Source organism: Onychostoma macrolepis, chromosome 25 (assembly GCF_012432095.1).
Source record: "Onychostoma macrolepis isolate SWU-2019 chromosome 25, ASM1243209v1, whole genome shotgun sequence".
Taxonomy (NCBI): domain Eukaryota; kingdom Metazoa; phylum Chordata; class Actinopteri; order Cypriniformes; family Cyprinidae; genus Onychostoma; species Onychostoma macrolepis.
The window spans coordinates 18953175-18971926 of record NC_081179.1 but is presented as its reverse complement, the minus strand read 5'-3'; the positions used below and the strand labels follow the sequence as shown (position 1 = coordinate 18971926).

General features: G+C 34.3%; 3 protein-coding genes across 3 annotated transcripts; 2 read left to right on the top strand and 1 right to left on the bottom strand.

Moving 5' to 3' along the window:
• The first annotated feature begins 542 nt into the window (after window positions 1-542).
• Window positions 543-5222, top strand: zgc:172145 (Ferritin light chain, oocyte isoform-like). The gene is made up of 3 exons (XM_058767523.1): window positions 543-946; window positions 2102-2248; window positions 4318-5222. The coding sequence occupies exons 1-3, from the start codon at window positions 779-781 to the stop codon at window positions 4609-4611; spliced, it is 609 nt and encodes a 202-aa protein (XP_058623506.1). The 5' UTR covers window positions 543-778; the 3' UTR covers window positions 4612-5222.
• Window positions 5223-6754: 1532 nt separating this feature from the next.
• On the top strand, window positions 6755-8735 carry myod1 (myogenic differentiation 1). Its single transcript, XM_058767769.1, has 3 exons — window positions 6755-7269; window positions 7583-7661; window positions 7840-8735. Exons 1-3 carry the CDS (start codon window positions 6763-6765, stop codon window positions 8076-8078), a joined length of 825 nt encoding a protein of 274 aa, XP_058623752.1. The 5' UTR covers window positions 6755-6762; the 3' UTR covers window positions 8079-8735.
• Window positions 8736-10335: 1600 nt separating this feature from the next.
• Window positions 10336-18745, bottom strand: tnnt3a (troponin T type 3a (skeletal, fast)). Its single transcript, XM_058766809.1, has 13 exons — window positions 18692-18745; window positions 17407-17581; window positions 16215-16260; window positions 16081-16094; window positions 14411-14429; window positions 14277-14322; window positions 14064-14180; window positions 13888-13965; window positions 12714-12827; window positions 12512-12624; window positions 12339-12429; window positions 12165-12205; window positions 10336-10499 (listed from the first exon to the last, which is right to left on the bottom strand). Exons 1-13 carry the CDS (start codon window positions 18743-18745, stop codon window positions 10463-10465), a joined length of 945 nt encoding a protein of 314 aa, XP_058622792.1. The 3' UTR covers window positions 10336-10462.
• Window positions 18746-18752: the final 7 nt, after the last annotated feature.

Sequence of the window (18752 nt, the reverse complement as noted above, 5' to 3'; positions counted from 1 at the left end):
GCATTTATGGTAAACTAAAATATACTTACTTATATAACATAATTCTATTGAAACCTGTATGTATTTAAATATATTTGTAATCACACATTTTTAACGAAGACGTTTCAATTTAGTACACTTAAAATAGGCTATATTCACTTAAAATAAAACTACAGTTTATAATAAAGAACTTTATATGTGCTTTAGTATGTTAGTCAACACATCAAAATTTAGAAAAGTAAAACACTGAATTATAGGCTACATGATTACAAAGTGCACTTTTAAAAGGTGTACTTAGCTAAGTGTGTTAGTCGTGAACTAAGCCTACTTATTTAAAGAATATGATCATTTCTGCAAGTACAGTAATATACTTAAGATTTAAAGTACATTACAATACAATTAAGCCATCTTTTTCACAAGTACAGCTAATAAAACAAACAAACCAGTTTAGGCTGTTCAGCAGGGATTAATTATATAATAATTAGATCCAGTCATTCTAGATAATTTAGTATCATTATCGTATCAATATTACATGTTCGCAGGGCAGGTTGCCCACATATGCATCCACCCACATAATACCGGATGAACTTGACAGAATGAACGGGAAACGTTTACAAGTTTCGTCCTCCCGCAGCAGCAGCCGTCGACTTTGAATTCTAGTTCATCACTATTTCATAATTTGTTCATTTATTTCTTCACAATACGGAAATACGACATACTGAGTCATGTGAAGTGTGAAGACATACGAAACGCGAGGACAGTATTGACGTTCAGTATTGATGTCCGTTACAGCGTAAACATGTCGGAACCGAGAGTAAAGCGAATAAAAACTTGCCTTCCCCTCTGTAAAACACATATATCTTCTGCTGGGAGTCTGGCGAGGCAAAACTTCCCGACTGTTGTGGAGGAAAGTCTGTGTGGAGTTTCCACTTTGCTTATGGAGGTCTCTTACAGACTGGAAGCGCTGGTAAGAACTTTTACTGTAAAACATGATGCGAAGTTATATAGCACCCCAAATCATCAGTGTGGCAGAATTAAACTGCTTTAATTTGCCACGTTGCTTTATAAAGATTTATATTTATAGAGATGTATGCTAATCTGCGTTGTATGGTAAAGTTTTGTATCATGGGTCTTTGTCAGCCTCCTGTAGGCTATAGTTAACACCCAGCCCGATCCAAATAAAGACGCCCTATATAAAAACACTGGACTTTATCACTGTATCGCTGTTTTATTAAAACATCATTGGGTAAATGAAAAACAAGTATGTCTGAGATGATAAACATAAGTAATCTTTTAAAAATGTACTTTTAGAAAAAGTGCATTCATGTTGGTTTATAGAGTTTTGAAAAACGTTTTTACCATTTTCAACAAAATGACAAATGGAATATCCAAATATCCAAAGCTGGCCAACTAAAACACTTTGCTTGCATCATTCCGGAATGTACACAGATTAATTGTTTTTTGTTTGTTTAAAAAAAATGAATGGACTTTTTTTTTTTCTTTATTTATTTATTTTTTTTTTTTACAAAGATAACAAATCACGATTATCAAAAACTTACTGATCCCAACACAGTCAAGGGGGTCTAAAGTGGTCCTCACTGTTAGTTCTTGTCACATGACAACAAAATGTCTTCTTATCACATGACCAGACACTTTAAAAATATATATATATATATATATATATATATATATTATTAACAATAATAAAGTATTTTGCCTCTTCTTTTGCCAAATTTCAGTGTAATTGTAACAGATTTATTGTTTATTTATAAAGCACATTTAAAAACAACCAAGACTGAACAGAGTGCTGTACAATATAACATTATAAGGTAATAATAATAATAACTAGAGAAAAACACAGTTTAAAGTGAAACAAACTGAAACTGAAAAAATAATAATAAAATAAAATATGCCTTTAGAGCAGGCTGAAATAGAAGGGGCTAATGTGATTATTATTATTATTATTATTATTATTATTATTATTATGTTTGAAATAAATAGAAAGAACATCCTGACGCATTTTCTTCTCTTACAGGAAACATTACAGGAAACTGTGGTTAGCAGAATCATTTTTGACTTAGTTTTGTTCTAAATCAGATCTGTCTTCCGTTCTGTGTTTCAGGCCAAAATCTTTGAGCAGAGTGATCTGGCTTTACCCAGAGTGTCTGCGTATTTTCATCAGGAATCATTAAAGGAACTAGATCGGGCAGAGGCAATGCTGCAGTATATGTCCCAGCGCGGAGGAAAATACTGCAGTAAGAACATCCAGGTAACTCACCCATCTAACCAGTTAACCAGAGCACCACCACAAGACTTGGCCAAAGTGCCCTGTATTTTTTTCTTAAAAGAAATAGCACCTAGATATGGAACAAAGAAGGTATCTCATTCATTTAAACTCATGTTTACTCAAAGTGTTATGATCATAAGCCTAGTTTTTCTTTTGACTCTTGTCTGTATGGGGCAGCAGCAGCTTTAAGGGGGATGGAGGGTAGAGAGAACGAGAGCAATGGGGGTAAACCAGCGGGGGGTTTTGCAGAGATCTCCCCTTTAATGCCTGTTAGGGTATACGTTTCCCCTGAGTTCCGGAAAATTGGCGAGATTAATGTGAAGGCGGAAGGACAGTGCATTAATTGTAGTTCCAGATGGATTCCATGGCACTCGCACTGCTGTCACTTTACACTGCGTCCTCTCTTCTTTCTATTTTTTTATTTTTATTTTTTTAACTTTCCAGCCTTCCCTGATTTTATGACTCGTGTAAAATTGATCTGGACTGGGACTGGTGAGAGTCCATCAGCAGCGATTTTGAACACCTTGTTATCCGCTCATCCGTCCTGGGTGATGGTTGGACACACTTGGAAACAACTGTGTGCTGTCTTAGTTAATTGTAGCTCAATTCAAATGTGACCTATACATGGACTGATCCATTTAGATGGTTTTTAAGTTGTTTAATAAAGCTTTTGCAGCATTTTTACAGCATATAAGTTTTTTTACATTATTTCAGTGATTATTTATTCAAAAAGTACATGTGAAAGATTTGTTATTTATGCTCACTAAGGCTGCATTTATTTGACAAAATATACAGTAAATGTTGTGAAATACATTGCAATTTGCAATAACTGTTTCCTATGTGAAAATATTGAAAAATGTAATTTATTACTGTGATCAAAGCTGAATTTTCAAAATTGTTACTGCAGTGTTCAGTCACATGATCCTTCAGAAATCATTCTAATATTCCGATTATGTTGAAATTTCTTATTAATATCAATTTTGAAAACTGCTTAATATTTTTGTGAAAAATTCTGATATGAATTGAAAGTTCAAAAGCTTTTATTTTGAATAGAAATCTTCTGTAACATTATAAATGTTTTTACTGTCACTTTTGATCAGTTTAATGCATCCTTACAGAATAAAAGCATTAACCTATTTTTAATTATGAGCATCTTTTTACATTTCTGAATTAAATTTTGATATTTGTTGAACATAGTGCTACAGCTTTCCTGTTATAGTATGAAGAAAGACGCAATTAAAAGACTTAAATTCTTGAAAGAAACCCCTTTTTAAGTAGTTTGACATAATATTTTATTAGGGGAAAATAGTTTAACAAAATATTTTCACTCATTATTATTATTATTATTATAAAAAAAAAAGAAAAGAAACTTTATAAAATATCAGATCATTTGTTTGTAAAATGTCATGTGGTGCGACTCCCAAAAGTGTAATAATATTTTGAATAAATAATCTGTGATATTTGCAAAAAAAATTAAACTTAAAAATGTATTCAAAAATGTTGTTCAAAATAATGATTAAGCACACTCACATCATGTATTCAAGATGCTAATATTTACTTGATGGTAACACCGCATGACATTTTTATAGTGATTCAAGTGAAATTTTTCTTTAAAATGTTAAATGTTTTAAACTATATGAAACCAACATAAATACAAAAGGTACATTTCAAAGTACTTTTTTTGTAAAAGTTTTAAAGAATTTTTTTAACTTTTAATTTTTTTTGGACACTTTTATTTGTCACTGGCCCAAATGTGACTTTCAGTGATTCTACCATGATGAATACCTAACCATTTAGACACCAAATTTAGTTTAGAAAATCATGTGTAACTTCAACAGCACTCAAGGCCAAGCTATATCAGTCCTGTCCCAAATGGCACCCTTGACACAGACTTCCTCACATGCGGGGACTCACGGGCTTCCCTCACATGCATCTGTGAGGGGCCTGTAGGGGCTATTAGATTTCAGAAGGGTGCTGGAACGCTGCATTCGCCAATCAGCATCCAGAACGGATTCATTTTATATTTAACCTACAATATGTAACATTTACAGAGGCCAGGCACTGAAGAGGTGTGCGCCGTCCTTCCTGCTCTGGAGATCATGCTTAACCAGTGGAAGGAGGAGATGAGCGTCATGCTGGAGCTGAATCAGCTGGCGCATGAGTATGGAGATCCACACACCGCCAGCGTAATCAAGAGTCAGTTCATTCAGCCCCTCGTCCCAAAGGTCAAACTCATCGGTGACCTCTTGACCAGTGCTCGCAGAGTGGGCTGCACCGGTGACAGCACGGGTGGCTTCGGCGAGTACCTCATTGACCAGCTACAAGAGACTCTGACAACCGCTTAGACTTCCTCTTTGTTAATCATTTAGGAACCATGTTTGCACTGTAAAAAGTGATCATTCAAAGTAATATGTAAAACAAAGATTATTGGAGTATCTTTTACAAGAATAGCCTATTTCATCTTAATATTTCAACTTAATTATTTCATTTCAACGAAATAATTTTGTGTTTAATTCAATGTGTTACTTGCCATTTCTTTGTAATTATTTGTGAAATTGACTAGCCTAATAATGGTTCAAAGTAAATCCTACACCTGATTTTTTGAGTGTGTGTCTTTGGCCCTTAAACAGATTACATATTGCATATGTCTGAGACAGATTACAATTGGTCCAAAAGGGGAAATAAAGTGCATAAATGCACTCACAATAGTGCCAGTTTTGTATGTAACAAGTCTCTCCAGTTGTAGATTTTTAATGTCATTCCAGTAAAATCAATGTATTCTTCAGTGACAGTAAGCCGAATAAGAGTTTAAACTTCATTGTCACAACTTTTAATTTTCCAAAACTATATTTTTTTGGAAAATTAAATATTTTAGAATATTTTACCTTGTCTTCTATGTTTTGACTTTTGAAAGTTATCCTGCACTGTTTTTAATAAACACAATTTATATGTGTACATGTGTATTTTTTTTTTTTTTTTTATAGTATAAAAAGTTCTGGTAAAAGAAATACAGTAAAATATGACTGTCACACAATTGTCAGGTTATGTGACAAATGAGTTTAACATAAAACATTTTAAACATAAAATCTTAGAATATATGTAAAAACAGTTTACAATAGGCTATTAACTCTAGTAGCCTGAGTAGCAAAACGTACTAATAGGAGAGACAGAGGAACTCTCTCTCTCTCTTTCACACACACACACACACACACACACACATATTTAGGGCTTTTCAAACATAAAAGTAGTTTTTAACTCTCATCTGGCTCTTTAACGCCCCCTATTGTTGGACTGTTGTGCGTCTAGCAGCTATAGTAAGAAAAGCAAAGAAAACTTGGCAACATCATAAATAGATCATGAAATAAATTAACTTTACCTTGTAGATCTTTCTGTAATAAATAAATAAAGTGCACCTTGTAAAAAGCATTTGTAATCTGTTGTGAGTACGTGTGTGTTTTGTTTTGTTTTGTTTTGTTTTGTTTTGTTTTGTTTTGTTTTGTTTTATTTTATTTTATTTAAAGCATGAGTAATACATAAGTGTATTAACATATAAGTGTAGCAGTGCTCCAGTGTTTCATTAAACAACTGATACAAACCAAACACGATTCAGAGTAGGTCTAGTTTTTATTTTATTTTTATTTTTTTAACAACACTGGTAAGCATCCATAACATTCCAATATATTTAAGCCTTAACTGCTATACACATGTGCATGTATTTCAATGTATTTTAACGATATTTTGAGTTATTTATTACTCGCGTTTGTTTTTCGACTAAGCATAAAGAAGAACATCTTTATGCGTGGAGCACTGGAAACCAAAACAAAATGTTAACAGCTTTTTTTTTTTTTTTTTTTTTCTGTTCTATTCTGTTAGGGTATATGGTTTGTCGTCTTATCAAATGCAAAAATAGGCTACAAACATATACTTATTAAGCAACAAATGATAGTTGAAAGATTACCTTAGAAAAGATAAAAGGGACGTCGAATGTTTCCTGTTAAAATTCAGGAAATTGTAATTAATTGTAAGCTAAAAAATCTGACTTGATGACAAATAAACAAATGAAAGAGATTTAAACTCAATAAAAATACGAAACAACACAGTAATAGCAACTTTTACCTTTATTTATAAATTAATTCATCATTTTAACATTTTTATTGCCCCATCATTAGCTGAAGTGCCAGGCCGTCAAAACCACGCCCTCTTTCTAAACGCACGTTCATTGGTCAATCTGTCTTCTGCAGGACACGCCCCCGACCAGCTGGGTTGTATATAAACAGGCCCTGATCTCTCACCAGCAACAAGTACCTGAAGGGTACAAGCAAAGAAACCTTTCCAGGATCTGCGATTTTTAAAGGTTGAAAGGTTGTCTTGAGCAACACATTGTTTCCGGATCGGAAGGAATTTGTCTTAATATTCCCAAATCCTCAAAAACTTTACCACTTGGGAAGCATTCAAGTGCAGGCCTTTCTATTTGATTTTTACCTTAACTCATAAAGATGGAGTTGTCGGATATGCCCTTTCCCATCCCGTCAGCTGATGACTTCTACGACGACCCTTGCTTCAACACAAACGACATGCACTTCTTTGAAGACCTGGACCCCAGGCTCGTCCACGTGAGCCTGCTCAAGCCCGACGAGCATCACCTCGAGGACGAGCACGTGAGGGCGCCCAGCGGGCATCATCAGGCCGGCAGGTGCCTGCTGTGGGCATGCAAAGCCTGCAAGAGAAAAACCACCAACGCTGACCGCCGCAAAGCTGCCACCATGAGGGAGAGGAGAAGACTGAGCAAAGTCAACGACGCTTTCGAGACCCTCAAAAGATGCACGTCCACCAACCCCAACCAGAGGCTGCCCAAAGTGGAGATTCTGAGAAACGCCATTAGTTATATTGAGTCTCTGCAGGCGCTGCTCAGGAGTCAAGAGGAAAACTACTATCCCGTTCTGGAGCATTACAGTGGAGACTCCGATGCCTCCAGCCCGAGATCCAACTGCTCTGATGGCATGGTGAGAATTCATTATACTATAGAGAGTATTGTAATTATGTTGTTTAATTTAGCATACTAGGCGATATTTATTTGTTAGCCTATAGTTCATTCATTCGTTCGTTCATTCAATAATGGTTTACTTGGTTTTAAACTTTAAAACTTGGTTTACTCGGGCAAAGTAAAATGCTGTATTTCCCGAATGATAATGTCACATTAAAAAAAAAAGAATATTTAAGCTTAATGGTATTTTAAGCATTCGCCTATTTAATAATTTGTAAAATATGCTATGCTTTAAATGTGTCTTTAACAAATTTTCTTTTTGTATTTTCAAGATGGATTTCATGGGTCCTACATGTCAGTCGAGAAGACGGAACAGTTATGACAGCTCTTACTATAACGATACGCCAAATGGTAGGTCATGCATCGAGAACTGTCATTGTACTAAATAAATAGCTAAACAAGCATTGCATGACTCAAAGATAAAAATGTTACAAAATTATAAGAATATTTGCGTTAAAGTTAAAATCGCTGTTGAGTTGATCAAAATGTTCTGTTTTTTATTTTTTTTATTTATTTATTTTTTTTACAGCTGACGCACGGAATACTAAAAGCTCAGTGGTGTCGAGTTTGGATTGTCTGTCCAGCATCGTGGAGCGAATCTCCACAGAGACCCCCGCGTGTCCCGTGCTGTCAGTATCGGAGGGGCACGAAGGGAGCCCGTGTTCTCCGCAGGAGGGGTCTGTCCTGAGTGAAACCGGGGCCCCCGCACCGTCCCCGACCAACTGCCCTCAACAGCAGGCTCAGGATCCCATCTATCAAGTGCTTTAAAGATTCGCAACATTGCAAAACAAATTGAAAAGGACAAATCTGAATTGAGAAACATTCAGCAGAAAAAAAACCCGACAAATCCGATCATAACGACAAAAGAAAGACTATTTCGATCCACTGCTGGAAACTATAGGAACGGATGTTCTTTCTTTATTTCTTTCTTTTTTTCTCTTTCTTTCTTTCTTTCTTTCTTTCTTTCTCTTTCTTTCTTTCTTTCTTTCTTTCTTTCTTTGCTGTGGAAAATGAATTCCATTATGAAAATGGCTCAGCAGATCAGCAGAAGTGAGTTTCTTAACTACGCTTATTTATGTTATTGTATCCACGTGAAAATGTGACCATATTTTTTTTTTTTCCCTTCGTGAATATATTTTCTGTCACCATCACCTTCTATTTCCTAATTATTTACGAGAGAATCGTAATCCAGATACGAAAAGTAGGACCATTTTTGTATATGTGTAAATAAGATCTGTTTTGTTAAAGCGACGAAAACGAACAAACATATTATTGTATTTAATGATGCCTGTTTGAAACACTAGCTTGTTGTGTCTTGTGTTAAACTTTATATTTATACTTCTTAAACGAGTGAATGACGGATTAATAAAAATATAACTATTTATACTCGAATGTTTGGATGGAATGTTTTGATTTATTCCATGAATTAAATAATGACACAATGGAATGTTAATTTAAAACAAAACTGTTTTAGCGGACAGAAAACAATGATGAAAGTGAAGGTTGTTCTTAATTCATAATGGTAAAACTCATTCAATACAAAAATGTATCATAACAAATTACCAACTTGGTCTATAATATTTTAGATGTTTACATTTTGTCCATTGCCAACGAACTCTGGCAACTTACAGTTGATGAAACAATGTTTTTCTCGAAGATTTCCCAAATTATTTTGTTCTAGTCTCGTGGACCATCTCAATCAAAGTAGCTAAAAGCAAATAGCCGTTTATGAAATGAAGTGAAATGAACGCTGGCTTCACATTAATCGCGATTCGATAACACTTGAAAAGCGGTAGCCCATAGGTCCATAATCTATAAACGTTCATTCATGTGGCTACATTTAATTATAAATGCATCCAAATATCGAATGATTTACATGGCTATAATGATAAGCTTCCAATTTAATCTACAGGGAAATGTTCGGTGATGTTAATGAAAACTAGTGATACTATTTTTATAGATAGATAGATAGATAGATGTATTATTTAACATCGAATATTTCAGGGATGATCATCCTTTTTTTTTTCCCCTAATAGAGTTCTAATAGAAGACAGACATGATATAGGCTAGCAACAGCACCATCTTGTGTACTGAACTTCATACATCATTAATAAACCGTCACCTATGGTAAACATATATTTGCATAATGTTAGCGTTTTAATTTTTAGCCAACTGATCATCAAATTGTGCATTATCATGCCTATCATGTGCTGTTGTAACCCACGCTGCGTGCATGCTCAATGTGCAGTTTGTAAAGATTTTTCATAAATTAATGCATTCAGGAGAAGAAATTCATATGGCAGATCTAGGAAATTTATGTCAAATTTATTAAACAAAAGTTAAGCTTATTGACAGTATCTGTGACTGTCGGTTACCACAAAATATTTTCGACTGGTTCTTCAGGGTGTAAAAACGAAACCACTAAAACAATGCTTATATTAATTCTTGCTTACAAAGAAATTATTTGAGCTAGAAAATTGGAATTGTTGGGACTATTGTTGAAGGCGGATGAACTTCTGGATACGCGTGACAGGTTGACACTGTAGGTTGAGTTTTCACTAAAGTGGCAAGTTACTTGGTATCCTTCCGCCTGTCACTCGAAAATTAGTTTACCGGCGTGACAGAGTTGAAAATGGAATAAAATTTGCAAAAGATATGGTAAGAATGCGATTTTGTCTCACGAGTTTCATCACTTACGATGTTTAAATCTTGTGATTATACGAGACAGTGTTACAATATTTCGGAACCGTGTATTTTAACGTTTTTCAATAAATAACGATGTAATAAAAACCGCGAATTTTATCAGTGATAGCCTAATCTACAGCGTTTTTTTCAGATGCTGTATCAATACAGCTTAATTTATCTTAAACTTGGAACATGTTTATCCACTGGTAAACTTAAACAAAAACGGTCTTGCATGACAATATCTAAAAACAACTATTTTATTGATGTTTCAGTAGGAACAAGTAGCTACTGACAAAGGCTTTAAGTCACACTTTATTTACATGACATAAAAAGGGAACTAAATAGCAGTCCAAGACAAGGAAGAGTTGGTTGATCAACAACTACGGAGTCCTGTGTAGTCAGCACAGATCGAGAGGTGTATCTTGTCCATCTTCATTGTGGTGGTCTTGGCCTGCAGGACGACCCACTTACTTTCTGCGACGAGAGGCGGCGCCCTTCTTGCTGCTGCAATGCAGGAATTCGAATAACATAACAGGTGAGCAAATTATATTTTTATTTAATTCTATCTATCTATCTATCTATCTATCTATCTATCTATCTATCTATCTGTTTGTTTAAAAAAAAAAAAAAAAAAACCTGAATGAATATATTATTTACATTTCACACCACAGCATACACATACACCAGGTTGTTCAAAGCAGGCCTTACTTACTGTCACGGTATCAAAATGATATGTTTTTGGCAGCTCTAATCAAAGATGAATCCGAAATAAAATTAACCAAAACTAGTTTATCTCTCTGCCAGATAGACAACTGCTCAAATACTATTAAAGAGTACATTTTTTTTTTTTTTTACATTATCATTGTTGGAGCAAGTATGGAGTATATTCCTACTGTCCCTTCATCAATAGTTAGAGTATAGAGAGTCATAGAGTATTTGTAATTCTATTACAAATATATTTTTGTTACTGTTTTTCATTTTTATTTCTTTTAGTTTTACAATTTATACTTTACATTTCTTATTACTGCATCTCCCCACCCCTCATACTTTATACTATACCATTGTAAGTGAATTATACTAAGAGTTATTATTAATTAATATTAATTATGAATAATAATAATCTTATTAATTACAGGTTCTATACACTGCAAAAAATATATATTTTCTTCTAGTAAATAAAACAAAGGTTACTGGAGTACGTTTTACAAGAAAATACTATTAGTTTTTTTTTATTTTTATTATTATTATTAAAATGCAATGTTTCATTCAATTTGTTAACTGCAGTAGGCCTAACTGTTTGTGAAATTTATTAGGTGAAGATGATTTCCAATTTAAAAAAAGAAAAGAAACAGAAAGAAATAAGAAATGTGAGTTCCAGATGTTCAAGACAGTACACTGTCCCCACAGCCCTATTTCTTGACAAATCACCTGTTATTTATGTAATTTATTCACTGGTTTTGAACTGCATATTGATAAGTTAACAATAATTTTATGAAATCCTAAAATTTATTAGAAATGTTTCCTTGAAACTTTCAAATCTATTTCTGTTACTGTTCTCAGAAAGTGAGTGCAGTGTTCTTGCTTATTAAGGCTGAATCCCAGTTCTATTTTATACCTTTCCCCCTTGTCCTTTGAAACTGAGTGTCAAGGGGTAGGGGTGAAAATATTCCCCTAAGAATTGGGACCACTACTATACCGTTACACACACACACACCAGAGATCGCGCAGCTTTACATCCAGGAGCGAAGAAACTTGTCAACGCTGCCCCACGACTTTTATTAAATGTAATTAAATGTAAGCATTATTAATGACAATAATGCTTACATTTATGTATCTTTTTGTTTGCTCGGGCAGCCATGTTGCCGCTGTAGCCGGTAACGCTGAGATAATTCACATCCCTTCGTTTGAAGTGTTGTCCCGAAAAATCTTAGTTTGAAGGGCTATCTGGCCCTTCCCCTTACCCCTACCCCTCCAACCAAAAGAGAATCGAGACACCCCTACCCCTTCACGTGAACACGCAAAACAGAGGAGTAGGGGAAAGGGGAAGAGCTAAGGGGTAGAAATGGGATTGGGCCTAAGTTTTCACCATCACAACACACTTGTCAAGCAGCCACATGAAGGCCATGCACAGCAAGGGGCGCCATAACATTCATGAAACCTGCAACTTACAATTTGCTGAGCTCCTCCACTCTCATGCGCAGTGTAGAAACCTGAAGAACATCAGAGATTTATCAGTGATCTCTAAATTAACCTCAAAGAATCAAATACTGGTTGCGACAGTGGCATGTATAAGTACGTAAATGTTTCTTGTCCTCTTGTCTATTTCACTATTCTTTCTCTCACCTCATACTTCTGTCTCTTCAGCCTCTCCATGTGCTCAAATTTCTCAGCCTCCAGTGTCTTTATCCATTCAAACAGCTCCTGTGCTTTGTCCCTGAAGTCCACGAGACATAAGTAAGTGAGACCGTCCTGTCAGTTTACTTGGCCACTCAGACTCAATATAGAAAACAACTCACTTCAGTTTGTCCTCGTTGAGATGGTCGACGTTGAGTGGTTTGCGTCTCTCAGCCAGGATCTTTTTCTTCTTCTCTCTCTCTGTTTGTTTCTTGCCACCTTTCTTGGCATCGGCCTGAAGGACAACAGAACTTAGGGTTTCAGTCACAGTTGTTTCAATTCATACTCGTCAGTTCATTTTAAATGTTTGAGAGTTGAGTTGACCTTCTGCAGGTGGCTGCTGTAGTTGGAGCCCATACCAGACAGAGCTGACTTCTTCTTGGCGTCTTCCTCTGCCCTCTTCTTGGCATCTTCCTCCTCTTTCCTTCGCCTCTCCTCCTGTAGGAGTTATCAAAGTCAGTGTTTTCATAGAAGATGGACACGTTCTAGACTGTAGCGATTTTGTCAGCTGTTTTTTTTTTTTGTTGTTTTTTTGTTTCGTCTTAGTCCTCAACCTATCCGTTTTCTTGTTTTGTCAAATTTTGGTTGACAAAATAAAATTGGGAATTTTACTAATTTATTCATGTAGTTTCCTGATATATTAAATCATCGTATAAATTAACACACACTACATTATGACAACTGGTAAAGAACAAAAGCTTCTCTCAGATGCTAAAACTGTGAAATTCCTAATATTAATTCATTAATTCCAATTTATGTTGTTTTTCTATTAAAACAACAACAAAAAAAGACTTTGAAGTGTCACATAAAAGTTGCGTAAGTTAATTTATTCAGCAACCACAACTACAAGCAATATAATCGAGATCCATGCATCACCAAAGTCCATGTTCATCATGGACTTTACCAAAATCTTTTTCCATGTGCTCATGGTTGCCAGGTTGCTAAGAAAAGTAAAAATAAATAAATAAATAAATAAATAAATAAATAAATAAAATATATATATATATATATATATATATATATATATATATATATATATATATATATATATATATTTTTTTTTTTTTTTACGTGTACTCATGCTAAGAAAAGTAAAAATAAATAAATAAATAAAATAATTTTTTTTTTTTTTTTTTTTACGTGTACTCATGGTTGCCAGGTTTCTAAGATAAAGTAAAACACAGGGCAGAAATGTATCCTTTCAAGAGGCAAGCTCTAACTGTTGACATCTGGCAACCCCAAGTATGAAAACTTGCGGAGGCTATTTAAAAATGCTTTTTCTTTTCTTTTTTTTTGTTGTTGAAGATATATCGATTTTTGATAAGTTTTTATTTTTAAACTACATCTTAGTCTCGCATGTTAAACAAGTCACAGTTTGTGTTTAATGATGTTGTATCATCTTGTATTCATTATGGGGAAAACGTACATGTATTTATTTTGTTTTGTTTTTCTGAAAAGGAATTAACACTACTAGATTTGCAGGGTCAGTGATACACACCTCACGTCTGGTCTGGCGCTCCTTATCCTTTTCAGCTCGGACCCTCTGCTGCTCTGCCCTCTCAGCTCTGCGCTTCTCCTGTTTGGAGACAGAAAACACATTTTTATTTAAGACTTTTATTTCTGAAGAAGATCAGGTTAGGCTAACATTTTATTTCTCGAGGGACGTTCCCTTACCATTCTCTCCTTGAGGGTAATCAGTTCCTGCTCCTCCTTCTTCCTTTGCTCGAAGTGAGTATCGATGAGGCCCTGCAGCTCAAGAGTATCCTTGTTCTGACGTTTCTTCTGAATGTCCTGCGTTGAGACATGCGAGAAACAATGTTGTCATCCCATGGACAAATACATGGCTATGTGTAATTTAAAGACTCCCAAAGATACATGAACTCTTACATCAAAGTCCACTTTCTCACCATCTGGGATCTTGGGTGCTGATGGCCTGTAGTGAAATAATTAAAATGAGCATCATATCTTAAATTTTTTTCAAATAGTTTTTAGTGATGCGCAAATTCTTAAAGACTACTTACTTGAACTTTGGCTTTTCTTCTGTATTAGGAGTAAGAAGAGACAAGTACATGTTATTGTGTTATTGGGAAATCCACACAGGGTAAAACAGTTAACAGTACACAGCAATATTCAAACAATGGCATAGCACTACCACATAATTAGTATTTTGTGCCCACAATATTAGAAGGAATGAAAAATGTAATTATTTCATATAGATATATTAAGATAGATTGTTTATATATATATATATATATATATATATATATATTCCTCTGTAACCAATTAGATTTTTAATCTACACTGAAAAATCGATTCATTGAATTTACTCATTTTTTAAGGTAAGTGGTTGCAATCAATTTATTTTAGCTACATTTAAATAAACAAATTTAGTTGACTAACTTTCAACATATATATTTTTATTATTATTATTAAATGTAGCTAAAATAAATTGTTTCACCACTACCTTAATTTTTTCAGTGTAATTATCAATGTAGATAATTTATTAAAATAATAAATAATATTTTTAAATAAAATATTATTAAAATGCATTCTAAAACTTCAAACAAATGATTAAATAGTATATTAAATTATTATTAAAATATAAAAATGTTTAATTTGTTTTAAAACATTAAAATATTGAAAGTTTTCAATGACCATGAAGAGCTTAACATATACTTCAGTTCCCCCTTCCCCTGTCCCTGTCATTAGGTATATGTTCTTCTTCTGACATTTAAAATAGCAGCTTGTCCGTGAAATGAGTGGTTCAGCTTTCAATACAAGCCATGCAAAACAAAATCAAACAACATGTCACTGCACAGTTGTTATCATTTAAAACTCTTTCACCCATTTCATTACATAGCCTAATCTGTGGATAGATTATTGCACAGATTTGTACGAGCTATGGTTAGCTTCTATATTTTTTTGGATTATAGGCTCCAATGTGCCACCCTTGACTAGAAGGGACAGCATTATAGATGTTGTCCACTAGGAGGAGACTGCAGACAACTGAAACAAGGGACACAGCTGTCCATTCAACAAAGTAAAGTGGAATACATCTGTAATCAACATACCTTCTGCTTCAATGACAGCAAGCATTAAACAAGAACAGAAAGCAAGAACAGAATGGATATTATTAGCAGCTATAATAATAAGGGACCGAATCTGCCAACGAAAACATTTTTAAAAAGAAATACCTGCCTTATACATGTTTTATTGAATTTATCTATACATTTTTATGTCTGTAAGATAATGTTATTCACATTGTCTGATGTATGCACTACAGATTCAGTGTAAATAAGAAAAAAAAAAAAAATGATATACCTTATTGTGTAATAAAATCGATCAAATAGAATGTAAAAATCAAAGCTCAAAGAGGGAGAATGGAGAACAGGATGTTGTACATTTGTAGGCATATACAGAAGTAGAAGTTGTTACTAACAGATGAAATCTGCATTCATACAATAATAATTTTAGAAATTATTTTATCACCAGTGCAGCAGTATCATGGATTGCATGATTATTACATTTAAATCTACACAATATCTCATTGTGATTGCCTACATTCATCATTTTCTTAAAAAAACAATGAACATGGGGGAAATGATGACCTAATACAGCACAAATATTTATATTGTTTAGAATTTAAAAACAAATGAGATTTTACAAGAAAAGATCGAAAAACTGTACTCACCCTCAAAATGCTCGCTGTAAAAAACAAATAATAAACACAAGCCTGATTATGCTCGGTTCAGTTCAGTGCATGCATAGAAAAGCATGTTTTAAAGTTCAGTTGGACTACAAAATGACAAACTTTATGATACTTACACGTCCTCTGTGTCTGACATGGTGATAGTGGACTTTGAGACTAAAAGAAAATGAAAGAATGATGCTCAGATCAGAACCTCAAGGCAAGACTGCAAAGTGTCTAATGAACACATATAGTGATTCATAAAACTGTCATGAAACTATCTGTTCCCTTTCACCTGTTGACCCTTTCATGCTGAACTAATCGGCTTTTTGCCAAATTAAATAATCAAGATTATCAGTGATAACTAAGAATGTAGGGTGCACATACTTAAGTTATGTTGACATATACCAGAATATGTATTACATCTTAAGGCAACCATAAAATTTTTGTTCATAGTAGTCTGCAATGTTTTTCACTTTTCAGTTTCTCACAAGATTTGAAGTAATTTTAGCTAAGCATTGACTGAATTGTATTATTAGCTGACCTGTGAACTGGCTGACACATGATAAATGAGAAGTGCCCTTGCTCATACTCAGATTTATGTGGAAGTTTGTTTTCCACTTTGCCTGGTAGATTCAAAGCCTTGTCAGGAACGTTGAAATGATCAAAATACAGACAATTTCCTTTAGAACATCTTTAGTGGACAAAGTGTTGTTTCCTAATTTTATAAGTAATATTTCTTTATATATTGCAGGACTCTGATTTTGTAAAGAATCAATACAAAATACTACACAATCAGAAATAATTAAAGGGTTGATGAATTAAAATATAAAAACAATCAATTGTTAACTTCTGAATAACAGGCAGGAAATAGATGCAAGCAATCCCTACAAACATCTCAGGTCAAAAAGAATGTGACGTTGACAAGACAGCTGCACTTTATAGACCCAAACATTGTTCAGGATCCAGTTTCCAAGTTCCAGCTCAAGTTTTTTTCTTCTTTTTTTTTTTTCTTCTATATTTGAACATAGGAAATGTAGATAATATGGATTGAATAGATTATGTAAATGTAACTGTATTTTATATATATATATATATATATATATATATTATATATATAAATTTTAAGGAATCAATAATTGACCAAGCTTTTGATGCAACTAAATGCATTAGGCATAAGTTTTGATGCAACTAAATGCATAAGTTTGCACACATTCATTGTCACAAATTGTCTTAGTATAAACTCACACAAAACAACACACAATATTTCCCATTCTCATAATTTCCTCACCCGCTGCACTTGTGCCCTCTTTCACTCTTACCTCAGAAAATCTGAAAGAAGTGAATTCCCTGCTGGCAGAGACTGGTTGTAAAGTTCAGCAAACATGCAGGCATGAAAAAGTCTTTCTGTTATAGTGACACTTGATCTGTGAAAATCTCCCATTGGTGGAGATTCCGTAGTGGGAAGGGTTAAGAAGGGAAGGTCCAGATCTTGGCCCAGGCACTGAATAAGGAGATGGACGAGGGTTTGAGGAAATGTAACAGAGGCATAAGTTTGGAGGAGTGGGCCGAGACACTGTTGCTATATTTGCTGTGGTACTACGTAAGCACAATTAACACATTTTCTGAATGGGATGAATGTGAGTGTGATCTGCTTGCCTTTTGGTGTTATTTTCAAAATAATGGATAGATGCCCCAGACAAGGTTTTGGGGTGTTCCCCAGGGCTCACTCCCATGTCCGCATATGTTGTGTTAGGAACTCCTCAGTGATATGAAACTGTGAAATGATATGAGTTGTACTCCAACTTACTCCCACTGGTGTAAGTGTTTCCTACAGGTCACTAGTATGGAAATACATTTCTAAAATTGAATTTAAATGCCATTCAATAATTAGATATGACTTAGTAACTCTAAGCTTAATTTTACATTGTTAATGCACATTCATTGAAGTACAAATTGTAGTGATTCCAGCCTGTCAGGAACAATGCATAAATAATCATTAATTATATTAAATAGTATATATGAAAATGTAAATAATATATTTACATAAATCAGGGAGTGGTGAAACTTGTATATCTCTTTACATACAACGGATTAATGAATTCACCAGTTACATTATGCACATGTACCATTCATTTGAGTTGCATGCTCTTCTCTTTTATAATATAAAAAGTATAAATGTCAGCTTCATCATATATGCCTGGAAGACTGATCTGTAATCAAATCAGATGGCTTTTTTGTTACTCCTTGTCAGAGGCTTCCGTAAATATTTAGTTAGTTCACAGGATTAAGTTTCAACTAAATCTAATCACACTTAGTGCTCATTTACACAACAACTATACTCAAAGTTCAGCTGCAACACTGGCAATCAAGATGAAATAAGAAAAATCACTTTTATTTCTTGTTTAAAGTCCTGTTTGGCATTTCTTAAGAAAAGTCTTGCAAAGACAATTCACAGTGGACTACTGTAAAGATTTGGCCCGCAATAGAGCTCCAAAAGAAACAACTGCTTCTTCTTAACTGTAGGGGGCACTATGCTTATAGATTGTGTAAATGAGGGTGTGCATCTGGTGTCATGGGGGAGGGGGGGACACTTGGTGATATCTAAGGTGACCTGGATCCCCCCTGCTTCGCTGACGGTTCCCTCTACACCGTCACCACTCTCCATGCATTCT

Excerpts from the sequence above, each read along its gene's own strand:
- zgc:172145 (XM_058767523.1), top strand. The coding sequence starts at position 779 with ATGTCGGAACCGAGAGTAAAGCGAATAAAAACTTGCCTTCCCCTCTGT. Across the intron at positions 947-2,101 it reads CTTACAGACTGGAAGCGCTG|GCCAAAATCTTTGAGCAGAG; the intron begins GTAAGAACTTTT and ends TCTGTGTTTCAG. Across the intron at positions 2,249-4,317 it reads ACTGCAGTAAGAACATCCAG|AGGCCAGGCACTGAAGAGGT; the intron begins GTAACTCACCCA and ends TAACATTTACAG.
- myod1 (XM_058767769.1), top strand. The coding sequence starts at position 6,763 with ATGGAGTTGTCGGATATGCCCTTTCCCATCCCGTCAGCTGATGACTTC. Across the intron at positions 7,270-7,582 it reads CCAACTGCTCTGATGGCATG|ATGGATTTCATGGGTCCTAC; the intron begins GTGAGAATTCAT and ends TGTATTTTCAAG. Across the intron at positions 7,662-7,839 it reads CTATAACGATACGCCAAATG|CTGACGCACGGAATACTAAA; the intron begins GTAGGTCATGCA and ends TTTTTTTTACAG.
- tnnt3a (XM_058766809.1), bottom strand. The coding sequence starts at position 18,745 with ATGGAGAGTGGTGACGGTGTAGAGGGAACCGTCAGCGAAGCAGGGGGG. Across the intron at positions 13,966-14,063 it reads TTACCCTCAAGGAGAGAATG|GAGAAGCGCAGAGCTGAGAG; the intron begins GTAAGGGAACGT and ends GTCTCCAAACAG. Across the intron at positions 12,206-12,338 it reads TGAAGAGACAGAAGTATGAG|GTTTCTACACTGCGCATGAG; the intron begins GTGAGAGAAAGA and ends GATGTTCTTCAG.